Raw genomic sequence first — 11964 nt, 5'->3', positions numbered from 1 at the left:
AAAAAAAAAACCCTCCAGTTTTGTCCGCACCTCCAGGGTTTTTGCATTGTGACTGTGTTGCACTTAGAATTAGCTAAAGGAGCCTTGCGTCCCTAGCGCGGCTCCAGATGGCCGCAGTCGCAGCTTCTGGCGTGTGGACCACATTGTGCCGCTGCAAAGGAAGCTCACCGGTGTCACCGTGGTGCTGGTGTTGGTGGTGATTTTGACCCTTTCTATGTGGTCGTGGCTCCTCCACGAATGTGTCCATTTTAGCCCAGTGAAAGATACCACAGAATTTGTTCATTCTCTGGCCATTTGGTGTACCCTTCCTTCATTGTTATCTTGGGTTAGGGCTCGGGGCTGCCATGCCCTGGTGACCTGCATTTTCAGACATGTAGTCATTCCTAGGGCTCAGTACCCACTTAGGAGGTAGAAAAGAAGTGGGTGCCTGTGGTGACTTGTGCCTAAGCAGGGGCTTTTTGGAGCTGGGGATCTGCGCGTGGTTCGACCCATCGGTCGGGGGTCTTAGACATTTGTCTTTTGTCCGAGGAATTAATAAACAAGGAAGGGTTTCTTCAGCAGAACCTGGGGTTCAGGATTAGAGATTTGTGAGGAAAGAGGGGGTAGCGGGATGGATACGCCTGGAGGCACTCACGAGAGAGGCCCCCCCTTCTCTGCAGCAGTGGGGAGGGGCTCTGCGGCGGGAGCGGGAGGGAGGGGCGCTGCGGCATGGTGGGCGGGTCAGGGGCGGGGCTCTGTGGGCAATAAAAGTCGGTGCCCGCTCGCTCCTCTCTGCTGCGGCCACCAGCACATCCCGGTGCATTTTCGCAGGCGCAGCAGCCTTCCTCTGCGGCAGCCGCGCCTCGCCATCCGGCGCAGTGCAGCAGGCTTGCCCGAGTGGCCGCTTGCTGCCTCCGTTGCCGCTGCCGCTGCCGCGGGCCGCCCTGTGCGGACCGTGGGCTGCGCCAACGCCACCTCCGATCCTGTACGGCTGTGGGCGCCTCGGTGCGCCCCGTGTTCCGCAATCCTGCGGCGGGGTGCATGGGATAATGCGGCCATGGTGCGCCGGGATCGCTTGCGCAGGTGGGTGCTGCTGGCCGTGCCGCGAGGGGGTGTGGCCGGCCCGACTCCGTGCTGGTGCCGCTGCCACCCCGGAGCTGCCCGCGGCAAAATCCTCACCCGAAGGTAGCTGTGCTGCCTGGCTGAAAAGTGGTCGCACGCCCGAACTCAGGATCGCTCTCATTGGTGATTTTTTAAAACAGGGGTCAGTTGCGTGATAGGAACTTAGGATCTCCCTGGTACGAATTATGGCTTTTTGTCTGGGTCTTTGCTGCGGTGTGATTTACGAGGTGGTAGTGGTGCAATTTAGGATTTGTGATCCTAGGTAACGCCCGGTGCGTTCTAGGATTTTTAGAACTGGTCATTGTTGTGGCGTGACTTAGGATTTCTAGACCACGGCGCGTGATTTAGGAACCCAGCAGACGAGGTTGCTGTGGTACGGCTTAAGATTTCCAGGTTCCGGCCTCGCAGTGGCGTGGTTACCGCATAGAAGTGACTGGACCTTGCCGCGCAGTGTGACCGCGGCAATAACTGTCTTTTGAAATCCAGAAATGGGAATCCCGGGGGCTCAGGCACACGGCCAGACTGTTAAAATGTAAAGAGAAATGTTTGCTTTGGTTTGTGGGTTTACAGCATAATTCTCACTGAAAATTGGTCAAGTGGGCTGGTTTGGTGGTATTGGATGAAATGTGTTTTTTCATCATTTACAGCAATAAGAAATCGAGACGTGTGAAGTTTGTTACAGGAATGTGCTGTATTTTTGCTCTAAATCATGGCGCCATCAAATAACGGGGATTTGACTTGAAAATGTTTACGCCTTTTTGTCTGATTGATATTTTGCTTGACAACTAAAAATCCTAAAATGCTGGGGGGTATTTTTACCAAGGTAACTAAGGCTGAAAACTCCTCCCTGGGGGGTTGGACCCCCCCTTTCCTGAGTGGAGGAGGTGCACTGAGGTGTGGAGAGCGTGGGTGTGGCGACTGTTTCCCTGCGCCAGCGGGAAGCCCCTGTACGCTCTGCAGTAGGCGCCCCTCCCAGGCGTTCTGCTGAGTCACTGCAGATTCAGTCTTAGAGTCCTGCATGGATGCCCCACAGGCTACGTGAAAATGTATGAACAGGTAACGGGACCGAACGGGTGCTGAGGAAAACAAACAAAACTGAACAATAACACCCCCCCCCCAACAAAACAAAACAAAAATCCCTAACGCTTTTGTTATTTTCTTTTCAAGGAGGTTCAGCGGTAAGGGATCGAAGACTGTGATAAAAATCCTGTTCGGGCACTTTTCCAGTCATTTCTAATATAGTCTTGAAAGGTAGAATCAAGTCATTGTTACTGTTTATTGGACAGTGACTTTGAAGGGTGAAAAAACAACCAAACCAATCAAACAAACAAAAAACACAGTCCAAGCCCTGTCTGAACTTAAGGCAGGGAGCGGAGATTCCTCAGGGGTTGTCATTTCTTTACCCACCATTTCAGGTTTATTGTGAGATTTACACACACAAAGCCCATTTCGTGGATTGCATGTAATATGTACATACAAAGAGCCAATTGCACCAGGCTCTAGCAATTAATTTGATTCGTTTGTAGCTACCTTCCTGACACCTCTAGTTTTAGTTTAGGAGGCATTATCCCATTTTGTGTGGAGTAAACATTTTCCTTGGTGACCATGGCGTGTCACGACATGGTTTCTAACGCGGCTTTAATTCCTGCCTCCAGTGTGGATAAATTGATCTGCACATAGCATAGCAAGCCGGGGGCACAAATCTGTGCTTTCTTTCCACAGACAAAATAAGTCCTGAGCGCTGGTTGGGTGGGGTCTTAATTAAATAAAAGCGAACCTCCTCAAGAGTTTGCTAAGAAAGCAAAAATATAATCTGCTGCCCAGACTTCTAAGAGATTAGATATTCAGGGTCAGGGCAAAGCTGCTTACTGGGACGTGAAGTGCTGTGGCAGTCTCTCTCCTTAGCAGTTTCTTAGCACAAATCTAGATTTACTGGACGAGAGGCTATGTATTAAAAAATCAGGAGCAGCTCTCTACTTTAGGCCGTGTGTTAAGTCACATACATGTTTGAGGAGCACATGGAAAGAATGGTGGGGAACAAGTTGTTGGTCAAAGGGTGGAGGCGTTTATCACTTCTTCTTGGTCAGTTTTCTGCGGTAGCCATGTGGGTGGGGTCAAAGGATTTACCTCATAGTGCCAGAGTTTCCCACCCCATGTTCTATCTGATTTTTGGAAGTGTATAATGTTCCCTTGGTTGCTTTTTCCACAGGATGAGGGAGTGGTGGGTCCAAGTGGGGCTGCTGGCTGTGCCCTTGCTGGCTGCGTACCTGCACATCCCACCCCCCCAGCTCTCCCCTGCTTTGCACTCATGGAAGACTTCCGGCAAATTTTTCACCTACAAGGGACTGCGCATCTTCTACCAAGGTGAGAACTGAACTGTAGGATCGTCCCAAGGACATGGGTCATGCAGGTCCCAGCTGACGTACTTATTTTGTGTCCCTTGGTCTGTTGCTCCACACTGAAGGAGGCGTGTAGCCCCTTTTGTGGAAGGTGTCCTTGAAATAATGGGCTGATTCCCTTCATTCTTCTGAGAGCAGGGGACTCAGCAAGAGTGGGATGGGGGAGGAGGCCAGAGTTTACCAGATAAAGTTAACTTTCCAGCCCCATTTGTATTTGAGACATTAGTTTTCTCTTTTGAGCGCCCCTAGTGTCAGGTAAGATGCATGATAGAGATCTGTCTACACCTTTGTTTCCCCCAACCCCACCCATTTCCAAAGTCATTTCATTGTTTTCTATGAGTTGTTACATGTATCTAAACCTAACATGATTGATTTACTGCTACTTATTATGACTGCTACTTAATTACCACATTCAAGATTCGGTTGTATTTTAATCTTCATTATTTTCATTTTTCATTTAATCTTTACAACAGCATTTGGAGATAGGTGCCATTAATCTCATTTTATAGGTGAAGAAACTGAGAAACAGATTGGAAACGATTTCTTTTGGGCGGGGGTCAAGAGCAATAACGAAAAATGTTTGTTTTTCGTAAACCGTTTTTCATTATTGCTCCTGACCTCCTCTCATTTGTTATATCCAGTCAAGTAAGTATGGATTTTTTTTTTTTTTTGTAAATGCTGTCTTGTTGTTTCCTTCCAAGATGTAAAATCTATTTACATAGATTCTTCAGGCTAAATACAGTACACTGTATTTTTAATTGCTTTCAGTTAAATAATTTTTGAAAAATTATTCCAAAGTTTTATGCCACTGGCAGTATTAAAATCTAGTACTGTTGGAAAAGTATTTTATTGTTTAAATAATTTAAAAGATGTCACTTAAGAAAAACTTCCTGTCATTATTAGCCCACTTCTGTAACTGATAGAGTTTTGAAATAGTTAGGCTTTTGAGCTACATGTCCTGCTAGCACTAGATAAACAGTATCAGTTCAGGAGATGGATCCATTGGGAAGAACTGTCAGATCTTAGATGTGATAAAGTATTGATAAAGGTACAAGGAAGTTTTAGTTAGTTGTGATTATGTTTTAACTGTTTTTTTTAATTTGAAAAATAATTTGCATCTTAATGTTAATAATATCAACTAAAATAGGAGTATCTCTCTCTAAAAAAAAAATCTAAGTGATAATGAGCAAACTGTTTCAAGTATTTCTTGTAAAGTGTGCCATTAAATGTAAAAACACAGATAAAGAGGAAGCTCCTAAAGTATTGTCAGCTCGCATCCTAAAGAGCAATGTAGCACTGTGATGTCGTTAATTTAGTCTGATCCTTTGTACTGAATTAGATTCTGGTGTCTTCAGGGCTACCGCACAGGGAGTTTGCCTGACTTCTCCTTCTCCTCCCTCTAGACTCTGTCGGTGTGGTTGGAAGCCCTGAGATAGTTGTACTTCTACATGGCTTTCCAACATCCAGCTATGACTGGTACAAGGTAATGAAGTCTGTAGGTACTGCTCTGTCCCAAAACATACGCCAAACTGAAGACTTTTTATTGTGGTGGGGGTGGGGTGGGGTCAGCCCTAGAAAGCTCTTGCAGATTTCAACTGCTTGATAAAATCTCATTAAATGTAGAATTGCTTCTCATGGCCTTTAAGGGAGCAAAATACCGACTGTCCAGAAAGGAATGTTACGTTGTTACACGAAGTAACACTTAGATATACTAAGTGCTACTAAATCACACACACTGTCCAGAGGACTACCCAGGCCTGTGTGTGGCTGTGGGCTGGGCAGTGGAGTGTGGGAACAGAGTGAACACTGTGCTTGCTTTCTTAACAGATCTGGGAAGGTCTGACCCTGAGGTTCCATCGAGTGATCGCCCTTGATTTCTTAGGCTTTGGCTTCAGTGACAAACCGGTAAGCAGCAGCTGCGTGGGCCTGGGGGTGTGGGTACAAATGTAGGCTCACGCTGGCCCCGGTGACATCATGTTGTGTCTGGCTTTCCTTTCCTTAGAGACCACATCAGTATTCCATATTTGAGCAGGCCAGCATCGTAGAGTCCCTTCTGCGGCACCTGGGGCTCCAGAACCGCAGAATCAACTTGCTGTCTCATGACTATGGGGATATTGTTGCCCAAGAGCTGCTGTACAGGTCAGTGGGGTCAGCAGCTTATGATGATGGCAGTGAACCCTTCGCGGTTGTCTGCAGCCGTTGCATGGCTGTCAGCTGCTCAGCTACATGGGTTTCTTCTTACTCTGTTCAGGTACAAGCAGAATCGATCTGGCCGGCTGACCATAAAGAGTCTCTGTCTGTCAAATGGAGGTAATTGCCTTGTGGGAGGTGGAAAGTGGGGAATAGCCTAGAAAAGACACCTTTTTAAGACACAAGAACATCTCAGTAGTAATCTGATATTATAAACAGACACCACACATGTGGCATCGGTTACCCTAATTGTGCCATGAATAGTTTTCATGGTTGATGGCATGTATGGAATATATATTCTTAAATATTTAGAAAATAAAAGGATAACCAAGGGGGCAGTAGCAAGATGACTCAACGGGTGAGGGTGCTTGCTGCCACGTCTGCCGATACTAATTTGATTCTGGAACTCATGTCGTGGAAGAGAAAACTGACTCCTACAAGTTGTCCTCTGACCTCTGCAAAGGTGGCATCTATATACACATAAGCAAAATAAATACATTGTTTTGTTTTGGTTTTTCTTTTAAGAGCTGGGTTTAATCTCAGCACTTGGGAGGCAGAGGCTGGCAGACCTCCCAAGTTCAAGGTCAGCCTGGTCTACGTAATGAGTTCCAGGACAGCTAGGGCTACACAAAGAAACCCTGTCCTGGAAACAAAGACAAAAACAAAACAAAACAAAACAAAACAAAACACTACCACAAATGCAGTTCTGTTGACCTGGCTAGTAAACTGCATTAGTAAACTCTGAATTGGTGGCAGTGCCAGGTGTCAACTGGGAATGAATGAGTGTTACCATTTGGAATTTTTGTTATTGAGGTGTTCATTAATCCAGAAATCCCCAAATGCCCAGTCTTAAGGGCAGTTTTCTCTTCCTAGAACCTACTTACTGATTCACACACGTGTGTTTGCAGAGCAGTTCATCGATGCCGCTGTGTGTTCTGAGCATTATGGAGGGGCATAAAGTCTGGTATTGACTGGTCGTATAGTCATGCCTCAGCTTGGCACACACACATGCACATACCTGTTTGTGTTCATGACTCTAGTTCTGGCAGCAAAGGCCCCAGGGTAACACAGAAGAGGGCAGACAGTTTCTGGTAATGGTTGTCGGTAAAGGACTAAGAAGTCTCTTTTTCCACAGGTATCTTTCCTGAGACCCACCGTCCTCTCCTTCTCCAAAAGGTTGGCAGCTTCACTGCATAGCTCCTCAGTCCACACATTTATGACATTCAAAAAACAAAACCCCAAACCCCTGGGCCCTTCAAAGGGTCGTGCCTGTGGTGACGAGCCAGCCTATTGAAACCTTCATTATGAATCCACATTAATCAAGTTAATTTCCCCCCTTCATTCATATAAAGCAGGCTCTCCTACATAAAACCAGACATTTCTGAGAAATAAGAGATGAACAAGTATTTAGAGAAATACAGCTATGTGAAGATGTGTCTAAGAATGATGTTTAAATAAGTTGAGATCCTATGGTAACCTTGATGATTTCATCAGTTACAAGTCTTAGGGATTATACATTTTTCAGAAGATTTGGCTAAGTTCTATTTTAGTTTCAGATATAAAACCTTTTGTCTTGGGGTGTTGTCAACTCCCTCTGGCTCTTCAGTTTTTACTCTCACTTCTTACCTGCAGCTCCTCAAAGATGGAGGTGTCCTTTCACCCATCCTGACGAGGCTCATGAATTTCTTTGTGTTCTCCCGAGGGTAAGTTACCATCACAGACTGACCATGAACTGAGCACAGGGTAATGAAACCTGTTGCTCTTATAGCCCTGGACCAAAGCAAGCCTGGACTTGGAGATTTTCTGAAAGTCTGGCATTCTCAGTTCCCTCCACATACAGCCTCACCTTTTATACTCCTTTCAGTCTCACTCCTGTCTTTGGACCGTACACGCGACCCTCGGAGAGTGAGCTGTGGGACATGTGGGCTGGGATCCGCAACAACGATGGGAACTTGGTCATCGACAGGTAAGACATGAGCCTTGCTCTAGGACCCAGTGAGCCTCCCTGAGGGAGGGGCAGCTCTAGGACCGTCTGTTTTGCTCCTGGCTGGCTTACTCCCTGTCATAAGAAGGCTGGTTAGGGATTGCGAGACAAACCTAAAACAGTCCTGGTCTGTGTTCTTCAAGAAGGAAATCAAGCACAGGGCGAGCCTTGCTCCTAAAGCATTTGGTACAGAGACGGGGACAAACAGTGGCAAGACTGTAATGCTTATCTGCATGAAAATGACCACTGGCTTTGGCGGCTCCTTTAGACTTTTGGTTAATATTGAATGTTTCAAATGTTTTAATCATAGTTTTGAAAGGAACTAATGTCTCAAGTGCAAAGCTCTTCTTCCGCCTGCTTTGCCAGTAGCCACAGAGTTGGAGAAGCGAGGCTTTGGGGTGGATGGAGAGACTGGGGCATGGTAACATGTGCAGTGCTCCTGGCCTTCTGCCAGTTGGGGCTGTGACTCCCAGTGCTCTAACAGTCCGCTCTGCTGGGAACTCTGGATGAGGAGCATTCCTCCTTCCCCATCCTAACCCACAGGATCCTTCATATTTTAATATATGTAAAGGTGAAAACCAAACATGCCTTTTTAAAAAAAGTACTCTCATATTTTACCTTAATAGCTGGCTGGGAGTTAGAGAACTGCCCTCTGGCCTGCAGCGGCTGCAGGAGCTACCTTGGAGATTATGTAGGTTTCTCAGGTCATGGGGCTGGCTGGTAGTGGAATGACACCTGGATTCTTATGCAGACTCAGGTTAAGTTACGCACACTGCAGACACACTTCCGCCCTTCTGAAGATCTCATTCCCTGCGCAGTAGCTGCAGAGCCACCAGTGCCTGTGCTGACAGTCACTACTGTGTCTGCCGTGATCACAGACGGAGCAGAGGGGCTCCTCCTGGGGCCCGAGGCTGCTTCTGTATGAGCATGCTTCTCTGTGGGCTCTGGGACTGCACTGAGCAGTTCTCGCCTGTCCCTGGCTGACTCACCTGTGCTGCAGTCTTTTACAGTACATCAATCAAAGGAAGAAATTTAGAAGACGCTGGGTGGGAGCGCTTGCATCTGTGACCATCCCCAGTGAGTACCTGTGTGTACAGTTGTGTTACTTCCTGACAGGAACACTCGGGGGACAGTGCTCAACATAACTACAACTCAAACTCTCCGTGTAGGTTGCCACATTTAGCAAATAAAAACGTGCATCCAAGTAAATCTGAGTCTTACCATAAAAAATAGCTACTTTTGGCATACACACACACACACACACACACACACACACACACACACACACACACACACAGAGTATTTAGTACATAACCCTCCCCCAATCTAAGAACAAAGCCATGAAACACAAACTCTTTACCCACGGGCACCCCTCCTCTACACCTGGCTCACTACAGTGAGAGTGCAAGGCAGAGGCACTGCTACAGACGCAGCAGCTGTGTGACAGCTAGTCAGGTCATTCATTAATCGAGGCTGGAGGCACTTGTGCTCTGTCGTCTCTTCTTTACATTTACAAAGGAAACAGCACGGTGCCTCCCACATAATAGTTAGTGATGTCAAACTGTCGACTGACTTCAAATGTCAGAGGTCATTACAATAAGGGCAAATATCAGAGTGATGAGTACGTTTCTAGAAAGCAGGTTTTGAAAGAGAGCTTACTCCTTTGGTTCAGGTACAGAACAAGCAAGAAGGGACCAGAGAGTTCCACGTGGAACACTGGCTAGTTCAAGTTCTATAAGCTCACTTAACCAGAAGTGAGGTTTCTATCCATAACATTCTTAGTTACATTAAAAAAATAATGTTAGTTTAAATTAGGCTAGTTTCAGGGTAGCAACAGGAGCCCAGATGTGAGCTGTTAGACATTCTCCTTCCTCTTCTCTCTTCTAGTTCATTTTATCTATGGGCCACTGGATCCTATAAATCCCTACCCAGAGTTTCTGGAGCTGTACAGGTGAGTCCTCGGAGGTCTTTGCTTTGTTAGTATTTTATCCTGACATGGTTGTTGGCATTAGCTATTGCCTCCGACCTGACTGGAAACAAAACAGACAGACCAGTGAGGGTAGGGACTCCTATTCTCACCGAGTGGAAAGACCAATAGACTGGATTATACTTTCCCTGGATTCATATATCCTGTTCTCACTGTCATGGCTGTTACCATATTCCTAAGTATAGAGGTAAGGGGGAAAAACCACCCGTCATGTGAAGGAGACACTTTAAGAAATGTGTTAATCTGAGCCAGTTCACTGACCTCAACTGAGCAGACTTCAGTGCACAGTTATGGAAAGCTTTTTTACTGGTTGTTACTCCTTCCTGTGGGTCCTGACTTTGAAGGTGCTGGAGTGTGAGCTCTTGACTGCCCTCTAAGAGTGTTCTAGACCTTCATGTGCCCTGGTGGGTTCAACAGTCTCCTCCAGACTAAGGAAGGCTCTTTGTCCATCTCTGCCTGGGCAGTGGGGCGCTGAGTGAGCCAACTGTTGATGCTTCTCTAAGGAGCTGGAAGTCATGTTTGGAGGACTGATAGAGAAGAGTTGTGTTTGCAGGATGTTGTCTGTTGGGTTCTGAACAATTCAAACGGTGTAAGTGGACTGGCAAGTTTGTCTGCCTAAGGTATAGTTCTCTAAGGTATAGGAGCTGAGTAATGTCGTGTTGGTTCCTTCCAGTGTGGTAAGTCTGCAGGGGCATTTACTGGGCTTCCCATGGCTGACATCCTCTCATCCTCCAGCCTTAAGTTCACCTCCATGCTGTTCTCTTCCACTAGGAAAACGCTGCCGCGGTCCACAGTGTCGATTCTGGATGACCACATTAGCCACTATCCACAGCTAGAGGATCCCATGGGCTTCTTGAATGCATATATGGGCTTCATCAACTCCTTCTGAGCTGGAAAGAGTAGCTTCCCTGTATTACCTCCCCCATTCTCGTATCTGTGTGTATTCCACTTAGAAACGCCCAAAAGAGGTCCTGGCAATCAAATAGTATTCTTTCATAAAAGTCCATTTTATTCACATTGGTGAACAAACAACAGAAAACAGGCAGCAGAAACTCTAAGGATGACATATTAGTCCCCCTCTCGTTCTCTAAGGGTGACACGATAATCCTCATTCTGTGGCAGCTGAGTGAGTATAACACACCTGCTGCTTTGTGTTATTAGGACATTCTGACTAATAACACTTCTCATTTATGCAGAAAAACAGCATTAAAAAACCCCAAAACAAACAAAAAAAGCCCCCAAATCCCAAAACAAAACCACTACAACAACAACAAAAAAAAAACCTAGCTTCTCTGGACTTACAATATTTAGAAATGCTAACTTCTGGCCCAACCCTGATTGGAATCCTGGCATAAAGAGTGAGGGGAGAGTCTGCTGCCTCCCCTCAGCATCTGCATAGACAGCACAGCTTATAAGAGGGGACAGCTTGTCACACCTTTACATTTAGTTTATGAGAGGGGACATCTTGTCACCTTTACATTTAGTTTATGAGAGGGGACATCTTGTCACCTTTACATTTAGTTTATGAGAGGGGACATCTTGTCACCTTTACATTTAGTTTCATCAGCTGCTTCTAATCATAGACATTTTTGTTATAACTGCCATTGACTTGGGGGCTGGGGATGTAGCGCAGAGGGTGCCTGTCTAGCATGCTAAAGCCCCTGGGTTCAATCCCCAGCACTGCCCCCCCCAAAAAAAATCCTACTGAACAAAAATAGCCATTGCCATAACTACAGTGTTCTGAGTATGCTTCTAAGATGGATTTGCATACTCATGTATATATCTTACAACAGTATTAAAACAGTTGGCCCTTACCTGATAGAGTAGAGAATCTCATTACACAATAGAATTTGTGAGTAAAGAGATTCAAATTATTTACAAAATTTCCTAAACCCACAAAGTATTAAGAACCAATTGCATCTGCCAGAGATTTACTGTTACTGTCTAGAAAGTTCAAGCTGAACAGTAAATAACAGCTTGCCTCCTCACCTCTCAGTGCCTAGGTGCGTATTCCTCCATGGCTCGAGGGGAGGGGACCTCTGCAACAGCCGCATGTGCACTGACTCCTCGTCAGATGGCTGCTTAGCATCCCACTGGCTGTTCAGAAAGGCTTTCTCATTACTCAGCAACTCCTGTACTTAGAGACAGGCAAGTTCCCAAATGCTTTAAGAACAAATTGAAAGGCCTAGAGCAAATGGTGCTGAATACTTTTTAAAGCCAGTTTTAAGTGTCTTAGTTAAAGCAGTGTTATTATTTTAAATTCATTTTTTTAAATTAGAAATTTCAAGTATAGCAACTTTGAA

At 46.0% G+C, this 11964-nt stretch overlaps 1 protein-coding gene across 1 annotated transcript; it reads left to right on the top strand.

Annotated features, from left to right (window-relative positions):
* Positions 1-779: 779 nt before the first annotated feature.
* Positions 780-10996, top strand: MEST (mesoderm specific transcript). Its single transcript, XM_084786392.1, has 12 exons — positions 780-1062; positions 3311-3465; positions 4904-4983; positions 5328-5405; positions 5503-5639; positions 5752-5810; positions 6826-6866; positions 7323-7393; positions 7555-7656; positions 8675-8751; positions 9562-9625; positions 10433-10996. Exons 1-12 carry the CDS (start codon positions 1037-1039, stop codon positions 10548-10550), a joined length of 1008 nt encoding a protein of 335 aa, XP_084642518.1. The 5' UTR covers positions 780-1036; the 3' UTR covers positions 10551-10996.
* Positions 10997-11964: the final 968 nt, after the last annotated feature.

The sequence above is a fragment of the Acomys minous genome, assembly GCF_964271855.1.
Source record: "Acomys minous genome assembly, chromosome: 6".
Lineage (NCBI taxonomy): Eukaryota > Metazoa > Chordata > Mammalia > Rodentia > Muridae > Acomys > Acomys minous.
Note: the sequence above shows the minus strand (reverse complement) of the source record. Positions and strands in the feature narration are given on the sequence as shown.